Genomic DNA, 25,100 nt, shown 5'->3' on the forward strand with positions numbered 1-25,100 from the left:
GTTTATGGATCAGAAGAATTAATATTGTTAAAATGTCTATAATACCCAAAGTGACCTACAGATTATATGAAATTCCTATCAAATTTCCAATGGCATTTTTCCAAAAAATAGGAAAAAACATTCTAAAATCTGTATGGAACCACAAAAGACCCTGGATAGAAATGTGATTCTAAGAAAGAACAAAGCTGGAGGCTTTATTCACAGTAGCCAAGATACAGAAACAACCTAAGTGTTCATTGACAGATAACCAGATAAAGAATATATATCTATATATACCTATATGTATATATCTATATATCTATGTTTCAGCCATGACACAAGGAAATCCTGCCTTTTGCGAAACATGGAATGACCTTGAGGATATTATGCTAAGTTAAGTAAGTCAGATAGAGAAAGACAAAAACTGCATGGTGTCTCTTAGATGTTAAATCGATAAATCCAAACTCATAGAAATAGAGTAGAATGGTGGTTGCCAGGGACTGGGAGGTGGGGGAAATAAGGAAATGTTGGTCAAAGGATACCAACTTGCAGCTATAAGATGAGTAAGTTTTGAAGATCTAATATACAGCACGGTCACTATAATTAACAATACTTTATTATATACTTGAAAGTTGTTAAGAGAGTAGGTCATAAGTGTTATCACCACACAAAAATGATAATTATACGAGGGGATGGAGATATAAGGTAACTTACTCTGGTAGTCATTTTGCAATATATATGTGTGTCAAGTCAGCACATTGTTTAATGTTAAGTTCTGTATTAATTACATGTCAATAATATAACTGGAAGGTAAAAAAAGAAAGTGGAGGGAAGAGTGGTAAATATATATAGTTACCACTATATATAGCAGGGTGTATTAAGCCACAACTGAAAGTATAAACAGGTTCATGTGGAATGGAGGAAACAGTTCAATACAGACAACTCCAGACAAGCTGAATCTTTGGAGGTGTGAATTATTATAGATGAAGTGGGTATAAAGCAGTTAATTCCTCTACTTCTCCTCTCCCTTGCATGGAATATTTGTACTTATATTCTTAAGTGGGAGATTGGAAAATACTTTTCTAGAGAAATTAATAAAGGACTGCCACAAAGTGCCATTTGGATTTCCCCATCAAAACGGTGATTTCCTTTGTAGAATTCCCTAAAGTGAAGCTTGCTACTTGACAAGTCTTCCTATGCCCATAGACCTTCCTGTAAACTCTTAAGTGATTTATTATTAAAGTGATTTATTATTAAATATGAATGACTGGCCAAGGATTAATAGATATTTGAGGAAAATATCCAACTGGAAAGTGAGAGATAAAAATACCAATATGAGAAAAGAAGTAACAACAATAAAAAGTACCTAGATGGAGCAAATAATGCAGAAAACAAAATAATATGTCAGAAAAATTCATTGGTATCCTCAAAAATTTTAAATTTGGTTTGTTATAGAAAAATATTACAAAGATCATCAGGAGGTGTACCAATGTTTTCTTAGGTCAGTCTCCCAAGGCAATAGAAATAAAAGCAAAAATAAACAAACGGGACCTTATCAAACTTATAGGCTTTTGCACAGCAAAGGAAACCATAAACAAAGCAAAAAATCCTATGGACTAAGAGACAATGTTTGCACATGATGCAACTGACAAAGGGTTAATTTTCTATATATACAAACAGCTCATACAATTCAATAACAAAATACGAACAACCCAATCAAATAATGGGCAGAAGACCTAAATAGACATTTCTTCAAAGAAGACATATAGATGGCCAGTAGACACATGAAAAGATGCTCAACATTGCTAATTATTAGAGAAATGCAACAAAACTACAACTAAAAGTAGTTGCCATATGGTCCAGCAATCCCACTCCTGGGCATATATCTGGAAAAGATGAAAACTCTACTTTGAAAAGGTACATGCACCCCAATGTTCATAGCAGCACTATTTACAATAGCCAAGGCATGGAAGCAACGTAAATGTCAATCGACCGATGAATGGATAAAGAAGATGTGGTATATATACACAATGAAATACTACTCAACCATAAAAAAGGAATGAAATACTGCCATTTGCAGCAACATGGATTGACCTAGAGATGATCATACTAAGTGAAGTAAGTCAGAAAGAGAAAGACAAATACTGTATAATATCACTTATATGTGGAATCTAAAATGTGACACAAATGAACTTATTTACGAAACAGAAACAGACTCACGGACATTGAAAACAAACTTATGGTTAGCAAAGGGGAAAGGGGATTGAGGAGGGAAAATTAGGAGTTTGGGATTAGCAGATACAAACTACTATACATAAAATAGATAAACAAGGTCCTACTGTATAGCACAGGAAATTATATTCAATATCCTATAATAAACCATAATGGAAAAGAATGAAAACAAATATATATAAATATGTATAACTGAATCGCTTTGCTGTGCACCAGAAACTAACACAACATTGTATACTTCAATTAAAATAACCAAAGATCATCAGGAGGAATTATATGAGAATTCAGTATCCATTAGGAGTTCTAGACAAGGGGAGAAAATTATCAGAGCATTAATACAAGAAAATCTCAGGACTTCCACATGTATTACTTACTGAGTATAATGAACAAGTTAAAGACCTACACCAAGGTACATCCCCTGAGAAGCTGAGAACATATACGGTAAAAGGTTTGGAAAGCTTCCAGAGAGAAAAAGTAATATATAAAGGAATGAAGATCAATATATCATTGCTTTTTCCACTAGCAATAGGGGGTAATATAGGACAGTAGTGTGAGCAATGCCTTCAATAAACTAAGGGAAAATTATTGTCAACCTTCAATTCTATAGTTTATTTGGAGAAGGATTAAAAGTCATTTTTAGAATGGAAGAATTCAAGAAATTTAATTCTTAATTCTTAAGAATTATCTGAAGATGTGTGCCAACAAAATGAGAGTCTGGATTAAGTGAAATATAGATATGGAATTATTGAAACTGAAATGAAAGTAAGTCCCCTCCAGAATGACTATTTATCTGCATAATTGCTAATACATTTATATTAGTATGCCAAAAAGTATCATACTTAAGTTTTTGGTTTTTTTTTTTTGCGGTACGCGAGCCTCTCACTGTTGTGGCCTCTCCCGTTGTGGAGCACAGGCTCCAGATGCGCAGGCTCAGTGGCCATGGCTCACGGGCCTAGTTGCTCTGTGGCATGTGGGATCCTCCCGGACCGGGGCACGAACCCGTGTCCCCTGCATCGGCAGGCGGACTCTCAACCACCGCGCCACCAGGGAAGCCCCCATACTTAAGTTTTTAAATCTGCTTTTTGCTCAAAAACATTTCGCAAATATCTTTCTGGACAAATAAAAATACTTACAATAATATTTGCGTTGTACTACATTTCAAAGAATGGATGTTTATTTGAATATAGTCTACTATAGGACTTATAAGACAGTCCTTATAGGACAATCAGCCCAGGTTATGCCTTTAGGAATAATAAGGTTTGGATAGAATGTCTATTATGATGAACTTTTTGGAAAAAATCAAGATTGTTGTAGATAGAATATTAAAGAATTTTTTGAAAATGTAGGCAATTTGAAACTCCAAGAAAAACAAAAAAACTGTACCAGAAAGGAACTATAATCAAATATGTAATCATTGCATATATACTTGACTCTGTAGTAAGATGGTTTGGTTACATGACATGATGATTAATATTGATTATTGCTTTTACTTAAAATACTTTGTTGGGATTATAATTTAAGAAGCAGTAGTGTAAGGGAGTCTATATTTTTAAATGATCTAAGTTTTTAACAGAAAGTAAGGGTATTATTAGAAACGTGGGTATAAAAATATTAACTCTACAGAGCAGGATTGGGGATGGAAAAAGGCATAAGGGGGAGTCTACCATTTTTTATTACAATATTTTCAGTATTACTAGATTTTTTAAACCATGAAATTATATTCATTTTGCAGACATTTAAAATAAAACAAATTGGGAAAAGATAAATTTTACTGTAAAGTTGAGTTGGGGTGAATAATCATTTGAGGGAGTAGTTTTCTTCCTCTAATGAAATAATTAAGGATATCCACATAATTTTAGCTCTGGAGTTAGTCTTTGCAGCAGTTATTAAATAGAAAAATATTAGAAGCAATATGAATGTCCTATAGTAGACTATATTCAAATAAACATCCATTCTTTGAAATGTAATACAATGCAAATATTATTGTAAGTATTTTTATTTGTCCAGAAAAATATTTGCGAAATATTTTTGAGCAAAAAGCAGATTTAAAAACTTAAGTATGATACTTTTCGGCATACCAATATAAATGTATTATCAATTATGCAGATAAATAGAAAATACAGATGAGCAAAAAGAGAAATCTTTATATATGTACAGAAAATAGGCTGGGTTGTAATTCATCAAGCAACTGATTATTACTGAATGGAGATTTTAGATTTTTTTTTCCAGTTTTTTCTTTATTTTGTAATTTATTTTACAGTTAACTACAATTAACATTGTGCTTGTGGTGTATATATGTTGATGAAAGAAAAAGATAGTATTTAAAAAGAGCTGGGGTTATCCTAATTCACAAGAGAATTCTTTTAACTTTTACTATTGCTTTATACAAATTGTAATACACTATATCGAGTACATCTTGTTGAAATGAATTTTGTTAGTGCAAAGACTTTTTCCCCTCTATGAAATATAGGTTTAAATTTATTTATTTATTTATTTATTTTGGGCTGTGTTGGGTCTTCGTTTCTGTGCCAGGGCTTTCTCTAGTTGTGGCAAGCGGGGGCCACTCTTCATCACGGGGCGTGGGCCTCTCACTATCGCGGGCTCTCTCGTTGCAGAGCACAGGCTCCAGATGCGCCGGCTCAGTAGTTGTGGCTCACAGGCCTAGTTGCTCCGCGGCATGTAGGATCCTCCCAGACCAGGGCTCGAACTTGTGTCCCCTGCATTAGCAGGCAGATTCTCAACCACTGCGCCACCAGGGAAGCCCTATAGGTTTAAGTATGAAGTGTAGACTTTCAAACAGCTAAGGATCTCAGTTATAATGTTGAAGGCGATATAATGAACACCTTTTTCCATTAAAAAAATTTCTATGAATATCATAATCCTAGATTTCTCATTCTACTGATGGAACTTCTTTGGAACCTGATTAAGTTATATGAAAAACTGTTTATTTGTTTATCCCTCCTTTAAAATATTACACAAAATACACATATATAATGCATGTATACACCCCTATGGACACTAATATGTAAATAACTTTTTGGATATGGTCTTGATATGTTCTATTTCCTTCATTTTACTCACTATCCTTGTTTTGTTTTTATTTTATTTGAACAAGATCTGATATTGGAGCTAGTCGCCAAAGAATACTAGTTGCCAGAGCTAGTGCTAATAAACATGAAGAAACCTTTTTGAAATTACAGGTCTTGTAGTTCTTTTGATTGGTGAGAACTGAAGAGGGTAGCTTTGGAGTCTTTATATCTTGGTCTTGCCAGTTATTTTCATGGACATCCTTTGGGCTTCAGATATGGGGTCATAATCCTACTTCATTGTATTTTTGTATGGGATGTTATTTTATCCTTGATTTCCCTGGAGAAACCTGAGAAGTTGGTGTTTGAGTGGCATATACAAGCATAAGGGTCAGGAGGAGTGAAAAGAAAAATTGTAGTCAGTACAGTGGTACATTGTAGGGCAGTCTGGTTCCTTAATCCATGAAGAAGCTATATGGAACTCACCATGGGGGGGATGCAATGGGGAGCATTTATCTGTCAGCTTTTTGGTCAAGGTTTGCCTCACTTCTGGGTTGAGAATCATGAATGCTAAGTTTATTTTGTAATTTATTTTACAGTTAACTTATTTTACAATAACTTATGTTACAGTTCTGGTGGGATTCCACACTGTGATGTCTGCAAAACCTCTGGGCAGGAAGCTAGAGGTGTGGTGTAAATGCTAGAGCTGGTTTCAGTTTACACTATATGACACTTCCAAGGCTGCCCAGAACAGGTTGCTGATGTTCTATGTGGAATAAGAGCTGAGGCTGAGAGGATCTGAAGTGGAGCACAAGAGGTGTGCAGTACAGATATCTAATACTTGGCATGTAGCACAAATACAAAATAGAATGGCAATGTGAAGCAGTATTAGATGCCATTAATGATTATGTATGTAAGTATTGCTAGATCTTCAATGCTTCCAGAATAGACGGTGAAACAAGATTCCTATCTCATATTCAGAGGGAAGACAGGTGGAACTTAAATTTTTAGTGTCTTTTTTTTTCTTTTGACTTATCTTTTAATTCAAGATAATTTACATGTATTATCTCATTTAATCCTTATTGCAGTTCTGAGGTACATTTTATTAACCGTTTTTTTTTTTTTTTAATAGATGGGATGTTGCATTGAAAAGAACCTGCCCATGGTTATGGAATTAATATGTTGCAGAGCTTAGACTTAAAGACCCGTCTTACTCCAAGAAGGTTTTTTTTTCTTCTTTTCTTTTCTGGTATAGCACCCTGTAATTGAAGTCCATGTAGTTAATTATATCAGGTCTTGAACCTATAAGCCTACACCTCTCTCCCTTTTCAACTGGTTTCTGATTTTCAAGCTCAATTTTATGTATTCTTATAGTCCACTAGAGGTCAGTATTGGGCTGATAAAGAAAGGAGCCTTTGGCTTTTGATTCACAGAATTTTAACTCTTTGAGTCTTATTGGTAGGAACCCTTGGAAGTTGTATTCACAACAAAACTTTATTTAATAGCATGTGTAATGACAGTTGTAAAAGTTTTAGTAGCTACATTTTTAGGTGAATAGTTCAGGTTAGGTAATTCTTATGGGTCACCACCCCCTGCCCTCACCCCCATCCACCTTCTAATAGGTAGGAGAATATCCAAATCATATCTTTTACAGATATCCCTCTCTTTTATTGGGCCAAATCTCATTCTTAAATAAGTTTCTTTTGTTATCTTTTGCCTTTATATAGTAAACATTTATCTGAATTTACTGTGTATGTGTCACTGTATCTGAGCTTGTGGGATTCTCATAATGGTGAAGTATGTTTCCTGTCCTAAAGAAGAGAAGAGTTATACACTGAAGTGACATACTGTTATTTTTTACTTGGATATCTGACAGGTTTATTGAACTCATCTTCTCTATCCTACCTTCAACTAATTATTTCCACGGTTCCTATTGTTTGGAATGATCCCACCATCTAGTCATAAAGACCAGAATACTTGGAGTTATTTTTATTTCCTTCCCCTCTTCCATGTACTACATTTAAATCAGTAAATTCTGTTGCTTCTGCTTTTTCTGTAGCTGCTGCTACCTTAATTCAAGTCCTCATCATTGTTATTTGGACTCCTTTCATGATCTATATTGGTTTTCCTGTTTCTATTTTTTATCTTCTCCTAGTTGACCATTCCTCCGCTCCTAGGGGATTTGCCTAAATTGTAAAGCTGATCCTGTTCTTCCCCTGCTCACATTCTTCTGTTGTTTCTCCATTGCCTACTAGCTAACCTTGAAACTGCTTTGTATGGCATCTTTATCTTTTGTTAGTCCTTCACAACCTATGTTCTTATACAACATTATTTATTCCTTGTGTGGATAAAGTTATTTCACATGTGGTGGTCTTTTCTCATCTGGTTTCTTTCTTCTGGAATGTACTTTCTATGTACTTCCCTTTGGAAAAATCATACTCATCTTTTAAGAGCACAGTTTGCTACCTCTTCCTCTGTGAAGTTCCTGACATCCCTACAAGCAGATATGATTATTTTCTCCTTTGTCTAATCACTGCACCTGTATTTATTTCTATCATTATACTCTTTGCACTGAATTTCAGCCACTCAATTGCTTACCTACTTCTTACAGTAGAATGATGTGAGGTTCAAGAGTCAGAGAATCCATCTTATTCTTTGTATACTCAGTGCAATATCTGGTGCCAAGTAAATATTCAATACATGTTTGACTGAAAGTAGGGATACAGAGAGAAAACACTGTGAGTTAGAACAGTGATAGGAGGCTTCCTAAAGGAAGAATAATTTTATTTGGGTTTTGGAGGAAAGGTTGGATACAGGCAGGGAGAGGTCATCTAGAAGGGAAATGGCATAAGCAAAGATACAGTAGTGGAAATATTTTTAGTATATTAGGAGGTAGATTCTGATCCAAGTAGAAGATTCACATTGGAGAGTATTGGATAATACATTGGAAAATTAAGTTCAGCTTCCATTATTGTGGAGTCTTAGCGATAAGATTATGGAGTTTGAATTTGTACTTGTTCAAATTGTTTCCCCCAGTTTACCTCATGTTTAATTGGTGTGATGAATGATGTGGTTTAAGAAGAGCCTGGCCGCAGTATACATGGGAATTGTAATGAGAAGGTGATGAGTTCCATTTTAGGTATGTTGGAAGTGAAGTGATGGTAGAACACACAGTAGTAATATGAAACTAGAGATATGCTCTTGGATCTTGGGAGAGTGGAAAGAGTGGTAGAAGAGTAGGGGCTGAGAAATAAACCTTGCTTAATTTCTGTATATTAGGAAACCAGAGAAGAATATATGTGAGGAATCTTGAGGAAGAGATGGGTAAATGTGTAAAGATTATTCACAAAGAGAATGAACAACCAAGGAAAAAAAAAAGCCTAAATGCTTTCTAAAGTCTATTTGTGTGCTTGATACCCTTTTACCTCTACTCCAGCCTAGGCAGCAGAAATCAGTAGCTGCTTCTTTGGCTCCAAGGTTGTCTTTGGAGGGACAGAATAAATGGTCCTGGTGAGGTGGCTTAGCATGTTAGAAAAGAGCTCTGAAGAGCTTTTATTATTATTATTTTTTTAATGGACTTTAGAGTCACATGTTAATTTTAATATATATTGCATATATTTACATATTTATATCTACATTTACTCTTCTTCACTTCCTGCCAGTCCATAGTATACAATTTGAGTAGATGGTAGTTTTCATTTGCTTCCTGATGGGTAATATCTGAGTATTTATTTCGCTGTTCTACCTGTTTTAGTATTTCCAACTTGGCCAGTTCTTTCTTGGCAGATCTGCCCTGACTGCTCATTTATAGACTAGAGAAGCCTTGATAATTTTGACAGAGACCCCAGGTTCTCATAAAGACTTGGAATAAAACTTGCCGTGCTCTCATTTCTAGCATAGGGTTTGCTGTTTTAATTTGCTGATTTGGCCTAAACTGCTTTGCACTCCATCAAATTGATTGGTAAACCAGACACACCTAAAAAGAACAAATCATAGATGATCTAAAATTACTTCCATAGGATACTTTCAGATTTGTATCATTTCAAGTATAAATGATAGTACTTAAGTGTGGCTCCTTTTGGTTGCTTTTGGTACACTGGTAGTATTTTAGTGATTGTGAAGGAAAAATATTTAACTTTGGATTCAATAAAATAAGACCAACTTATGAAAGCTTTTGGTTTTGCTGTACTGAAAGAGAGGATAAAGAGACAAGTGGGGCTTCCCTGATGGCGCAGTGGTTGAGGGTCCGCCTGCCGATGCAGGGGACACGGGTTCGTGCCCCGGTCCAGGAAGATCCCATATGCCGCAGAGCGGCTGGGCCCGTGAGCCATGGCTGCTGAGCCTGCGCGTCCGGAGCCTGTGCTCTGCAGCGGGAGAGGCCACAACAGTGAGAGGCCCGCGTACCGCAAAAAAATAAAAAATAAAGAGACAAGTGATTACTCTCTAGTTGAGAGCTTGCTTTTTTAAATATGAAAGCTTTAGATTTCCAGAGTCCTGGATCCCTTTTTGTGTGGTTTGCATTGGAAGTAAGTGGGGGAGAACTTCTTACTTTTGAGAGGAGTAGAAAGAATGTTCTATCTAATTTGGGGTCTCAAATGCTTGGGGGATATGTATGTCTTGTGTACAAACATAAATGTGCTTGGATACCTTCTCTCTCAGTTTTGTTACTGAAGCCATGTATTTTATGTAAGTCAAACCAAAATATCAACAAGTACTATGCAGAGAAACAAGTTAGTCCATTGATTCAAATCTCTGGAATGTAGATTCTTTTCATTTTCTTGGCAGAACCTAGCTCACATAGTTCAAGTTTTTCTCTGTCTTGTTATAATTGTCTCATTTAACCAGTACCTGGACTAACACCTTATACTGAATATTTATCTTGAATTCCTTAATCTCATTCAGAATATTTGGAGATCCTGGTTTTTCTCCTGAACTTGTCACTGAGTAGAAATATCATATATTGATTAAGCAATGTATATTCTGGGAGGTCACATTTCTTAAGCTTCGTATCTTCGGATGATACTAAGTATTAGTATTATTTTTTCTAAAAAGGAAAATTCCACTGTGAAATACTTTTGGAACGTGCTGGGTTAAACCATATTAAAGAAGTTTCCTTAAAATAGGACTTCTCCCAGTTTTTATTCTGTTAATGTGCATCGTATATCTACAAGAAGGCTTGTATAACATGCAGTGTTTCCCGTTTATTTGACCACAGAACTCTTTTCTTTGGGGAAACATTTTCGTCATGCTTTGAGGGACTGTTGGTATAGTGGGAAGATCACTGATATGGAATTTAGGAGATCACACTTTGGGCTTCTGATTTATCACTTACTAACCTTGTAGCTTCAAACAAATCCTTTGTCTTCTAGCCTATTTCCTGAGTGGTGACTAAGGTCCCTTCCAGCTCTAATACTTTGGTTTAGCTTCTTTTGTTGAGTCTGTATAGTCATACTTTCCACCTCTTTGGATCTATGGATACCACACCATCATTTGAGTCTATTTTGTTAAGTTGAGGGAATTATACTTTTCTATAAAAGTTTAGAAAAAGAAATGCTTAAAACTCTGTTTTCCACAGACTAAGCTCATGAAATCCTGTTGAATTCGTTAGTTCAGATTACTCTATTAAGATAGTTCATTCTCTTGATTAAAATTTATTGGTCTCTTGTATCCACATATGTGTTTCTAAGAGTCCCCTAAGCTTAAAGGCTCCTGTCCCTCTTCTCCCAACCACAGTGGTTCTAGTATAGCACTTATCTTTCAAGAGATAAATATTCAGTCATTTTTACTAATCTCTTGGCTACTTAGGTACAAATCAGTAGATTTCTTTTTTGTGATGACTTAGTGTTTGTATTTGAAAAGTCTCATGATAATATTGACTGATTATCTTTTGTTCTATGGAAACTGGGAAAACGAATAAAGATGGGTAGCTCCAGGGTTAAAAATCTATACATTAATATGTTTGGTTTTATTTCTGGCACTAAAACTTTATGTATTAAGGGATTTTGTTGTATTTTTTTAAAGATACCAATTAGTTCAAAATTAGAAGTTCTTGAATACTTAATTAAGTTCTGCTTCTTTTGTTTCTTTTTTTGTTTATTTGTGTGTATGTGTTTCTATCCTAGGCCCAACAACAAAGAAACCTGGATAACATCATCTTGCAACAACCCAGAATAGGTAGCAAGAGAAAACCTAAGAAAGATGCATATACAATTTTTGATACAGAGATAGGAAGCACTAGCCCCAAGTCTGAACAGGATTCAGGAATTCTGGATGTTGAAGATGAGGAAGATGATGAAGAGGTAACTAACATTTGAACCGGGGAAGTGAACCTGTTGTTACATTTCAATATGGTATGTTTGAGATGTGATGAAGAATTTATCCATATAACATAGCTTGTGTTATCTTCTGGATATTAAATATCATTTTAAATACAAATGTTCCCTGATTTAAGGAAACTGAAGATGTACTAAGATATCTTAGATTCTAATTCTTTAGACTTTAAATATACTCATCCATTTTTTTTTTTGTTTTTTTTTTAAAGTTTCAGGGTTTGTTGATTGTATAGTGACTGGGTACTACATTAAGGGAAGAGTAGTGTTTACCTGACTTAGAGAAAGAGATCTATTGATAGATGATCTCCACTGAAGCTGGAACAAAGTTACTTCAGACAAATAAAAGATGTTACTTTAAACAGTAGGAGTAAACAGAGATTTCTTAGGCTTGAGAAATGGTTCAGATTGAAATTGTAAAAAGGTTCCAGAAAGTTGAGAACACATTTCTGGAGGAAATAAATGTATGAGTGATTTTAGGGTATCTGGGAATTTTGTGATATATCCCTAACCTCTTAGTTCTGTGACACTTTCAGGTAAAGAATAAGATTAAGTGGCTTAACTAGTACATTTTTTTATATCCTTCTTTGTTGTTGGAAATATATTTAATGTGTTTTTAAAAATAAAACTACTATGACATTTGAGATTTCCAGTTAAAACATTTTTGAACGACTTATCATTTGCATAAACTGGATCAGTTTTTTGTGAGTATAGTGGTTAGGTGCATGAGTTTTGCAGACTTACAGACTGCATTCAGATATTGGTTTTGCCATTTTATTTTATTTTACTGTAAAAATTGTCATTAATGATAGTATTATTTACTTTTCAAATGCTCACTGACATGTGCAAGGAACCATTTACTCCTGTTCTCAGTAACCTGTTTTACCTTTAAGTATTTGTCTCCTTTTCATTGTTTCATTTCTCCAGATAAAACTGGGTTCAGTGTTTCTTCTCCATCATTGTTCTTTGTTATGCCCTTACTAACCTTCTTACTCTCCTCTCCATACCCAAACTACAGCCCCAAACTTTTCACTGTCTAACTTTGTAATCTTAGGGTAATCTTGATCCCCTGAATATTGTTTAGCATTCTCTCTTGCCTGGAATGACTGGTATGGTTGGATATGGATCCACCCAGGAGATCGGATTGTCAGGGATTAGACCCATCACAGATGAAAAATTACACTAATAGTACAATAAAACATCAGGATCAAGATAAATCCAGTTAACATTTTAAACTTACATTTTTGGTTGCCCATTAAGGAAATTAAATTCTATCAGGCACTATGGCTTAAGGAAACAGAAGTTAAACATTGCCTGTGCCCCTGGATAATACACACCCCAAAGAGATGGTTATGTGATAAGATGAAAGTATGAAATATACACAGTTCTCATATATTAGTGAGAACCTTCTGTATCCAGAAGCTATTGAGCTATTGTTTATCATTAGCTCACTGAAGATCCTGGGCAAGTCCTTTTAAATTTTTGTGCCATATTTCTGCATTGTTTTGTCTTCTGAGGTCCAAAGAGGAAGAAGAAAGTACGACTAGTAAAATGTGTTGGGATCCCTCATGAAGGAAATATTGTAAGAATGTACTTGGAAGTTAACATTTTGAAATGGTTCTGTATCCCAAATCCAACAGAATTCATATTAGAGATTTGCTGATTGAGCTCTTAACAACAAGAATTCAGCACTTTGCTGTCATCTAATGGCATCCTATCTTAAAAAAAAAATCCTACCTTATATTTATTTACTTCTCAGTTTGAATCTTCTTCAAGTGCACATTCTTAATCTCAAACCTCATGTAGAGAATTATTTATTTAGATGTCTCCAAACTGGTTTCTTGGCATAGTTCTTGCATGGTGTGAATAAATTCTTCAGATAAGGTCTTCCGTGACCCACTGTGACGTTCTGACCTTCATTCTTGTCATTCTTCAACAGACCTCATTGAGAGTAGCATAAATAGTTTTTGAAATATTTTGACTTTTAAACTGTGCCATAGAATCTAGTAGTTCTTAATCTATTTGGAGGTCATTATATTCCTGTGAGAGTTTGATAAAAAATATGGAGCCTTTACCCAGTAAAATCTATGTATATTCACTCACAAAAAGTTCTGCATGAAATTTCAGGGAATTTGTGAAACTCATGTTGTCCTTAGGACCTGAGTTAAGAAGCATGTTGTAGAGAAAGTGATTCTTGAACTTAAATGTGCATAGGAATCACCTTGGAATCATATTTAAATGCAGATTCTGATTCTGCAGGTTGGGGGGTGAATCTGAGAATCTACATTTTTAACAAGCTCCCAAGTAAGGATGGTGCTTCTCTGGACCCTGGGCACACTTTGAGTTGCAAGGCTATAGTGGACCATGAGGAAGCATTTTTAGTACATAAAGCAAACAAACTCAAGAATGTTTAGGTGTCCTATTGCTTTTTCATTAATATGTCCTAACATTTTTCCAGCAATGAATACAGTACTTGAAGAGAAAGTTATATGTTGTCTTCTAAAATCTGTTGCTTGTAATTGATTACCTGCATTATTTTTAATGAAATTTATGATTCTGATTTAATATACTTAAGTTTAGGTATTTTTTTCATTCTCTGAAGAACTTTTTGCCCTTTCCTGTGCTTTTAATGGAAATGTACTTAATACATTCTTTGAGCCAAGTGACATTTGTACATTATTTACTATGTTTTTAGTTTGATAATACTTAATAGTAGACCATAGAATGAGATGGGTAAGGAAAACCAAACACCTAGAAAATAGCTTTGCACATAGTAAACAGATAGTTAGTATATTGTTTAACTGAAATAAAGTTTGTGCCAGAGATGGGAAAAACTTAGTAGCCTGGGGAACTGAAGATGAAGTCATAGAAGTGAATTGTCATCTTGGATAAAAAACTGACTACATGTTGAGCTGACTGACAGAGTCAGTCTCTTGATTGCCGAGAAGTGTTGCAGGAAAACTATTCCCCTGTAAATTCTCTTCCTATTTGTATTTTATTTTTGTCTAAACTAATGAAAGGGTCGCCTTAGTTAAGGTAAGTTTTTTTTTAACTTGTCTTATATTAGAGTTGAACTATATAAACTACTGATATTTGACCATTTTTTATCACAACTTAATTCAATTGGTTTTCAGTGGAAATATATATGATTTGGGGAATTTAAAAAAATTATATAAGTTTCAAGTGTACAGCATTATAATTTGAGATCTGTATATACTACAAAGTGATCACGCACCAAATGGTCACATCTGTCACCATACAATTGACCCCCTTAATGCCTTGCACCCAGCACCCAGCCCCCTTCCCTCTGTTAACCACCAATCTGTTCCCTGTAACTGTTTGTTTTTGTTTTATTTGTTTTTTTTAGACTCCACATATGAATGAAATCATACAGTATTTGTCTTCTTACTTCTGACTTATTTCACTTAGCATAATACCCTCAGTTCCATCCATATCATCCCAGATGGCAAGATTTCATTCTTCTTATATAGCTGCATAGTATCATTGTGGGTATATCTATGTTTCTAGATCTGTATCTATACCTTTATCTATACCTGTATGCCACATCTTTTTTATCCATTCATCCATTGACGGACACTTAGTTTTTTTCCCTGTCTTGGCTATTATAAATAATGTTCCAGTGAACATGGTGCATATATCTTTTTTTTTAGCAAATTGTATTATTTATTTATTTATGTCTGTGTTGGGTCTTCGTTTCTATGTGAGGGCTTTCTCTAGTTGCGGTGAGCGGGGGCCACCCTTCATTGCGGTGCGTGGGCCTCTCACTGTCACAGCCTCTCTTGTTGTGGAGCACAAGTTCCAGACGTGCAGGCTCAGTAGTGTGGCTCACGGGCCTAGTTGCTCCACGGCATATGAGACCTTCCCAGACCAGGGCTTGAACCCGTGTCCCCTGCACTGGCAGGCAGACTCTCAACCACTGCGCCATCAGGGAAGCCCCATATATCTTTTTGAATTAGTGTTTTCATATTCTTTGTATATATACCCAGAAGTGGAATAGCTGGATAATATGGTAGTTCTATTCTTAACTTTTTGAGGAATCTCTGTACTGTTTTCCATAGTGACTACACAAATTTACAATCCCACCAACAGTATGTGAGGGTTCCCTTTTCTCCATATCCTCTCCAACACTTGTTATTTCTTAACTTTTTGTTAAAGCCATTCTAACAGGTGTGAGGTGGTTATATGTCTTATTGTGGTTTCCATTTGCATTTCTCTAGTAATTAGTGATCTTGAACATCTTTTTATGTGATTTTTGGCCATCTGTATGTCTTCTTTAGTAAATTGTCTATTCAGATCATTTCCCCATTTTTTAATAGAGCTGTTTGTTTTTTTGTTGTTGAGATGTATGAGTTCTCTATGTATTTTAGATATTAACCCCTTATTGGATATATGATTTGCAAATATCTTCTCCCATTCAGTAGGTTGCCTTTTTGTTTTAATGATGATTTCCTTTGCTGTGCAGAAGCTTTTTAGTTTGATATAGTCCCATTTATTTATTTTTGCTTTTGTTTCCCTTGCCTTTGGAGTCAGATCCAAAAAACATCACTAAACAGAAGTCAGTGAGATTACCACCTATGTTTTCTTCCAGGAATTTTATGGTTTCAAGTCTTACATTCAAGTCTTTAAACCGTTTTGAGCTAATTTTTGTGTATGTTATAAGATAATGGTTCAGTTTCATTCTTTTGTCTGTAGCTGTCCAGTTTTCCCAATACCACTTATTGAAGAGACTGTCCTTTCTCCATTGTATGTTCTTTGTTCCTTCATATGTGTGGATTTTTTTCTGGGCTCTTAATTATGTTCCATTGATCTGTGTGTCTGCTTTTGGGCCAGTACCATTCTGTTTTGATTACTATATCTGTGTAATATAGTTTGAAATCAAGATCATGGTATCTATGGCTTTGTTGTTTTTCAAGATTGTTTGGGCTATTTGGGATCTTTTGTGGTTCCATACAAATTTTAGAATTATTTGTTCTAGTTCTGTAAAATATTCCATTGGAATTTTAATAGGGATTGCATTGAATCTGTAGATTGTTTTGGGTATTTTGAACATTTTAACAATATTAACTCGTCTAATCCATGAGCTTGGAATGTTTTTTCACTTATTTGTGTCTTCTTTAATTTCTTTCATCAGTCTTAGAGTTTTCAGTGTATAGGCCTTTTACCTCCTTGGTTAAATTTATTCCTAGGTATTTTATTCTTTTTGATGTAATTGTAAATTGGATTGTTTTCTTAATTTCTCTTTCTGATATTTCAATACTATTGTACAAGAAATGTCATAGATTTCTGCATATTGATTTTGTATCCTAGAACTTTGCTGAACTCATTGATTAGTTCTAATTTTTTTTGGTGGAGTCTTTAGGGGCTTCTGTGTATAGTTTCATGTCATCTGCAAACAGTAACAGTCTTACTTCTTTTATTTTTTTATTTTTTTCTAACTTGGATGCCTTTTATATCTTTTCCTTGCCTAATTGCTGTGGCTATGGCTTTGAATACTTTTTTGAGTATAAGTGGTGAGAGTGGGCATTCTTCTTTTATTTCTGATCTTAGAGGGAAAGCTTTCAGCTTTTCACTGTTGACTATGGTGTTAGCTGTGGATCTGTCATATACCAACTTTATTATGTTGAAGTATATTCCCTCTCTACCCACTTTGAGATTTTTTATCGTAAATGAATCTTGAATTTTAAAAGCTTTTTCTGCATCTACTGAGATAGTCATACGATTTTTATCCTTCATTTTGTTAATGTGGTATATCACATCAATTGATTGTGGATGTTGAACTATCCTTGATCCCTGGAGTAAATCCCACTTGATTGTGGTGTATAATCCTTTTAATGTATTGTCAAATTCAGTTTGCTAATATGTTGTTGAGGTTTTTACCTCTATGTCCATAAGAGATATTGGCCTGTAGTTTTCTTTTTGGTGGTGTCCTTGTCTAGTTTTGGAATCAGGGTAATGCTGGCCTCCTGAAAAGTGTTTGGAAGCATTCCCTCCTATTCATTTTTTTTGGAGGAGTTTGAGAAGGATAGGTATTAAATCATTTTTGAATATTTGGGATGATTCACCAGTGAAGCCATCGGGTCTAGGCCTTTTGTTTGCTGGGAGGTTTTTGATTACTGATTCAATCTCACTAGTAATCAGTCTATTTAACATTTCTATTTTCTCATGATTTAATCTTGGTAGACTGTATGTTTTTAGGAATTTATCTGTTTCTTCTAGGTTGTCCAATTTGTTGGCATATTATTGTTCATAGTATTCTCTTATCATCCTTTGTATTTTTGTGGTATCAGTTTTAACTTCTCTTTCATTTCCGATTTTATTTGAGCCCTCTCACTTTTTTTCTTGCTTGGTCTAAAAGCTTGTCAATTTTGTTTATCTTGTTAAAGAACCAGCTCTCAGTTTCATTGATCTTTTCTATTGTCTTTTTAGTCTCTATTTCATTTATTTCTGCACAGATCTTATTATTTTCTTCCTTCTACTAACTTTGGGCTTTGTTCTTCTTTTTTTAGTTCCTTAAGGTATAAAGTTAGATTTCTCTTGTTTCTTGAAGTAGTCCTGTGTTGCTGTTGACTTCCTTCTAAGAACTACATTTGCTGCACCCCACAGATTTTAGTATGTAATATTTCTGTTTTCACTTGTCTCTACATATTTTTTGATTTCACTTTTGATTTTGTCAGTGACCCACTGGTTGTTTAGTAGCATGTTGTTTAATTTCCACATTTTTGTGGGTTTTTTTTTTTCAGTTTTCCTCTTGTAATTGATTTCTATTTTCATAGCTTTGTGGCCAGAAAAGATGCTTCATATGATTTTGATCGTCTTAAATTTATTGAGACTTGATTTTTGGCCTAACAAGTGATTTATCCTGGAGAATGTTCCATGTGCGCTTGAGAAGAATGTGTATTCTGCTGCTTTTAGATGGAGTATTCTGTATAAATCTATTAATTCCATCGGATCTAATATGTCATTTAAGGCTGATGTTTTCTTTTTCTTTTCTTTGCTTTTCTTTTTTTTTTTTTTTGCAGCACGCAGGCCTCTCACTGTTGTGGCCTCTCCCGTTGCGGAGCATAGGCTCCGGATGCACAGGCTCAGCGGCCGTGGCTCACGGGCCCAGCCGCTCCACAGCATGTGGGATCTTCCCGGACCGGGGCACGAACCCACATCCCCTGCATTGGCAGGCGGACTCTCAACCACTGCACCACCAGGGAAGCCCCCAAGGCTGATGTTTTCTTATTGATTTTCTATCTGGATGGTGTATCTATTGCTATAAGTGGGGTGTCAATGTCCCCTCCTATTATTGTATTGCTATTAATTTTCTCTTTAAGTTCATTAATATTTGCTTTATATATTTTGGTACTCCTATGTTGGGTGCATACATATTTTAAGTGTTGTTTCCGTAGTGTAGTGGTTATCACATTTGCCTCACACATATTTATAAACGTTATATCTTCTTGCTGTATTGACCCCTTATTGTTATGTAGGGCCTCTCTTTGTTTTTTATTACAGTCTTTGTTTTAGAGTCCATTTTGTCTCATATGAGTATAGCTATACCAGCTTTCTTTTCATTTCCATTTGCATGGAATGTGTTTTTCCATCCTTTTACATCCAGTCTGTTTATGTCCTTACTTATGAAGTGAGTCTTTTGTAGGCAGCATATAGATGGGTCTTGTTTTTTATTTTTTAATCCATTCAGCCACTCTGTCTTTTGATTGGAGAATTTAGTCCATTTATGTTTAAAGTAATTATTGATAGGTATGTACTTATTGCCATTCTGTGATTTGTTTTCTAGCTATTTTTATAGTTTCTCTGTTTCTTTTTCTCTCTTCCCTTGTGGTTTGATGATTTTCTTTAGTGCTTTGTTTAGATTCCTTTCTCATTTTCATTTGTGTATTTACTATAAGTTTTTTCTTTGTAGTTATCAGGTTCACATGTATCATCCCATGAATATCAGGTTCACATGTGTCATCCCGTGTATATAACAGTCTATTTTAAGTTGATAGCAACTTAAATTTGAGCACATTCCACAATTCTACATTTTTTACTATCCCACTACATTTTATATTTTTGATGTCACATTTAATGTCTTTTTATTTTATGTTCCCTTAGCAAATTATTGTATTTTTTTTTTTTTTTTTTGTGGTACGCGGGCCTCTCCCGTTGCGGAGCACAGGCTCCAGACGCGCAGGCTCAGTGGCCATGGCTCACGAGCCCAGCCACTCCACGGCATGTGGGATCCTCCCAGACCGGGGCACGAACCCGTGTCCCCTGCATCGGCAGGCGGACTCTCAACCACTGCGCCACCAGGGAAGCCCAAATTATTGTATTTTTAGCTAATTTTATTTCTTTTGTCTTTTAAACTTCATGGTAGCATTATAAGTGATTGATCTGCTACCTTCTTATTTATCTTTTCCCGTGAGATTTTAATTTTCTTGTGTTTCCTCCTTATTAATTAGTGCCATTTTTTTTCAACTTAGGGAATTCCCTGTAACATTTCTTATAAGTCCACTTTAGTGGTGATAAACTTCTTTAGCTTTTGCTTATTTGGAAAACTCTTTATCTCTCCTTTAATTCTGAATGATAACCTTGCTGGGTAGAGAATTATTGGTTGGAAAATTTTTCCTTTCAGTAATTTGAATATGTCATGCCATTCACTTATGGCCTGCAAAGTTTCTTCTGAGAAATCTGCTGAAAGCCTTATGACGTTTTCTTTCTATGTAATAAGTTGCTTTTCTCTTATTGCTGTTAAGATTCTCTCTTAGTCCTTACTTTTACCATTTTAATTATAATGTGTCTTGGCGTGGTTCTCTTTGGTTTCGCCTTACTTGGAACTCTTTTGGACCTGGATGTCTGTTTCCTTCCCCAGATTAGGGAAGTTTTCAGCTATTACTTTTTCAAATAATTTTTCTGACCATTTCTCTTCTTTTTGCCTTCTGGGACTTCTATAATGTGAATGTTATTCTGCTTGATGTTGTCTCAGAGGTCCCTTAGGTATATTCATTTTATAATTTTTTTTTTCTTTTTGCTGCTTTTTCTAGGTGATTTCCATGCTTTTCTTCCAGCTCATTGATTCATTCTTCTTCATCCAATCTGCTGTTGAACCCCTTAAGTGTATATTTCAGTTGAGTTATAACTACTGTTTGGTACTTTCTTATATTTTCTAACTTTTTGTTAAGGATATCACTGTGTTCATTCATTCCTCTCCTGAGTTTTGTGAGTATGTTTATGACCATTACTTTAAACTGTTTATCAGGTTGGTTGTTTATCTCCATTTCATTAAGGTCTTTTTCTGGGCATATGTCTTATTTTTTGGTTTGGAATATGTTCTTTGGCTCCTCATTTTGCCTGGCTCTCTGTGTTTGTCTTTATGTATTAGGTGAAACAGCTGACTCTCTCAGTCTTAAAGGAATGTTCTTGTATAAGGTATGATCCTTGGGGCCTGGAAGCACCAGAGCCAGGTGCTCAAGGGTTGTCCATCATGTGGGCTGCACCTGCCCTCCAGCTGTGGTGGGACCTCAGCTGCTTCGTGGGGAGGATGGGGAGTGGTGCACTTGGCCGGCCTGGTTTTGATGTTGGAAATCTGTTTTGAATCTTTATGTCATACTGTGGTATATGTAGATGTTATTGCTTTTCTCTAAATGTCTAGACAGAACTTAAAAAATATTTTTAGAAGTAGTGAACATTTTAGCTTGAGAATGTATTAGATTTATCCGAACTATTATTTTTGAAATATTGGAAGATATAGTACAAAGAACCACTTAAGGTGATATATTATTTGTGAGAAAGGGAACAGTAATACCTACTAAGGGTAGGGTTGTTGTGAGGATTGACTGAAGTAATTTATATGATGCTTCTGTCATAGTGCTTGGCACATACAATGCTCCCAGTATATAATAGTTACTATTATGGCATTCTGACTGTGTGCTTTTTTTGGAATAAAGGTGAAATATATCTTGATGTAGTTTTTGATGATGTATATTTACATGGAGTGGTGAATACAATCTACTGTAAACAAAAAATCTACTGAAATAAAGCAGTATTGAGTAAGAAATAGCTTGAAGAAGCAGGACCTATGATTTCTTCTTTGTTTCTAGGTTACTCCAGAGCTTCTGTATTCTTAGAACACTTCATTGGTGTCATATTTCTGGCACATATCTCTCTTCATTTGTTTACATACTGTTAGTGAGCAGTGGTCACTATGTTATCCACAAAACTCTTAATAGAGTATGGATCAAATAAATGTTTGTTGAACAAATGATCCATGTCAGGTTTAACTCTTAAGATTTTGGTGTCTTTTTTGAAATATGTAATTAACACGATGGAAGTGCTAATTTAAATACAAATGTCATGTGTTTAATATAAAGCCTTCCAAGATGTCTTTCTGATGATGGTACTTTACTAATTTTGGGGTAACAAGTTGTATTTGTTTACTAGAGCTGCCATACCAGAATACCACAGGTTGCATGGCTTAAACAACAGAAATTTATTTTCTCATAGTTCTGAAGGGTGATACTCTCAAGATCAAATTGCCAGCAGGGTTGGTTTATCCTCAGGCCTTTCCTCTTGGCTTGCAAATGGCTACCTTCTTGCTGTGTCCTCACATGGCTTTTTCTCTGCTTGCACGCCCCAGGTGTGTCTTCCTCTTCTTATAGGGACATCAGTCCTATTGTATTAGGGTCCCACCCTTATGACTTTATGTTACTTTAATTACCTCCTTAAAGGCCTTATTTTCAAATGCAGTCACTATGGGTGTTAGGGCTTCAATATATGAATTTTGGGGGAGGCACAATTCTGTCCATAACAAGGTGATGATGGTAAAAAAACACAAGATTTGTCTATAGAAAGTGTAAGTTCTGTCAGCTTTTGTGCTGTTGGAGGAAGTCCTATAATTTCTCTAAGCATCTCTTTTCTCACCTATAAAATAGTGACAATAATTAATTAATGTCAAATTGCTTATGTAAAATTTTGGTTATGATATTTGCTCCAAATTTCAAATTGTTTATTGCAGAACTTTCTGTTGACGGGAAGGTAACAAAATGAGTGTTATTTCTCAACAAGTTAAAGTGAAATAAAAGATGCTGTTAGAGGACTTCAGAGTTTAAATTAGAGGTTGTATATTGGCAGCCCATGGGCCAGAAACAGCTTACAGAATGGTTGTTGGCTTGTACAGTGCTTAAAAGTTTTAAAATTAGTTTCAAACTTTTAAAAGTTAGTTGAATTCACATAAAAAAAATCTATATTTCCAACCTAGTCTCTTTCTAAGCATGGTAGTAATATACTAGCCCTGAGCTTCAAGGTTGTTACAAAGGATATGGTTTTTCCACTAAGCCACAATCCCGGTTGTGTCTGCACATTGGATATTGCCATTTATTATCATATTTGTGCAGTTGTTGAGGGAAATATTACTTTTACTGAGTGTGTATTAAAAAATGGCAAAATGGAAGATACACTGGCAGGACCACATGTTTGGAAAAAAAAGATGAGAATATACTCCATTGTAAAAATAAGTAGTAGTCCTAGATATTTCATATACAAAGTATGTCTGTTAAAAGAATACAGTTTAACATGCTGGCCTGCTTTGCTGGTTCCCTGTACCCACTGACCCCTGTCTCCTTTGAGTTTTCCATTTCTGTTCTTGATGAAAGCTGGTCTATTAAGGATAAATGTAGTCAAATGAAAAGTAGGTACCTATATTTATAACCAAATGGCAATAAAGACAATTGACAAAGTTGAATGAAAACATTATGACAGGGCTTCCCTGGTGGTGCAGTGGTTGAGAGTCCGCCTGCTGATGCAGGGGATGTGGGTTCGTGTCCCAGTCCGGGGGGATCCCACACGCCGTGGAGTGGCTGGGCCGGTGAGCCATGGCCGCTGGGCCTGTGTGTCCGGAGCCTGTGCCCTGCAACGGGAGAGGCCACAGCAGTGAGAGGTCCACGTACCGCAAAAAACAAAAGCAAACAAACAAAAACACCAAAAAACATTATGACATGCTTAGATATTCTGTTTTGCTTTTCTTATTCCTATTTTTTGATCTTTTGGGTCTGTCCATTGGCAAAAATTTATTATGGCTCTCATTGATTTAAGATCTTTAAATTTTTTTCATTTTCTGATAGTATAAAGTTCTTGTTTTGAAATTATTTGCCTTAATTATAAAACTCTACTTGCCTTTTCAGGTCTTCTGGAATTTCTCCTTTATGTGCTCATTGCTTATTCAACTACCACCTTCACTCTGTGCTAAGTTGCTAATAACCCCAACTAGGGAATGTACTCCCCCACCACTCCTTGTCTAAAATACCAAATTCTACTTTTACCTGAGGACTAGGTCAACCTCACCTCTTCTGTAACATCCTCTTCTTACTTATTTATAAGAATTTTTAATTACAGTATAAGTGACATATAACATATTAGTTTTGGGTATACAATGTAATAATTTGATAGTTCTGTGTATTGCAAAATGATCACCACAGTAAGTCTAGTTAATCTATCACCATACATAGTTGCAATTTTTTTTTTTGGTGATGAGAACTTTTAAGATCTACTCTCTTAACAACTTTCAAGTATATAATACATTATTATTAACTATAGTTGCCATGCTGTACGTTACATGCCATGACATTTATTTTATAATTGGAAACCTGTACCTTTTGACCCCTTTCACTCATCTTGCCCATCCCCAACTCCGACCTCTAGAGTAATATCCTCTTTTAAAAAGCTTTTTTAAAAGAAATTTTAAATCTTTAGAAAACTTACCAGAGTGGTAAGGTGAACATACATATACCTTCACTTAAATACTTATTAAATTTGGAGATTTTTCTCTCAAAAAATGGATTTTGAAAGTCAATTTTATTCTCCACCCTCTCCCACTGCCCCAGCTAAAGTTGAATCATTTGAAAGAAAGTGGCATATTTCATCCATCGTATTTGAACTCTCAATACAGAAACTTCTAGTTTTCTGAGAATGACATCCTTCCACATAACCACAATACAATGGTCACCCTCAGGAAGTTTAATTTTGATACAGTACTACCACTTAGTATATAACTTGTATACAAATTTCCCCTGTTGTCCCCATAATGTCCTTTACAGCAGTTTTTTTCTTTCATGTTTTCCTGCAAACACATCTAGACAAGTATCACACATTGCATTTAATTTTTATGTCTATTTAATATCCCTTTATTTAGGTATATCTGATGCATCCTCATGATTAGATTCAGGTTAATAATTTTTGGCAGGAATATAACAAAAGTAGTATTATGTTCTTTTCAGTGCATCATATCAGGATGTACACAATTGGTTAAGGTGGTGTCTACCAGATTTCTCCACTGTAAAGGTGCCTTTCCTCCTTTGTAATTAATAAGTGATCTATGGAGTGGTACTTTTAGATCATGCAGCTATCCTGTTCCCTGTTTTTTACCTGTTGGTTTAGAATTCATTGATGGTTTTTTCCTGAATCATGTGTTACTGTGGTGATTATAAAATAGTGATTTTTCTATTTTTATCATTTCATTCACATTGATTAGTTG

The 25,100-nt window shown here is 35.1% G+C and overlaps 1 protein-coding gene across 4 annotated transcripts in view; it reads left to right on the forward strand.

The window, feature by feature from the left end:
• Positions 1-25,100, forward strand: part of EXOC6B (exocyst complex component 6B) — a 722,789-nt gene that overhangs the window by 269,482 nt on the left and 428,207 nt on the right. For all 4 annotated transcript variants that reach the window (XM_081253931.1, XM_081253933.1, XM_081253934.1 and 1 more), the window contains exon 7: positions 11,360-11,536. In XM_081253931.1, coding sequence (XP_081110057.1) covers positions 11,360-11,536 — 177 coding nt within the window. The remainder of the gene's footprint in view (positions 1-11,359; positions 11,537-25,100) is intronic.

This window comes from Mesoplodon bidens (assembly GCF_964165515.1).
Source record: "Mesoplodon bidens genome assembly, chromosome: 14".
Lineage (NCBI taxonomy): Eukaryota > Metazoa > Chordata > Mammalia > Artiodactyla > Ziphiidae > Mesoplodon > Mesoplodon bidens.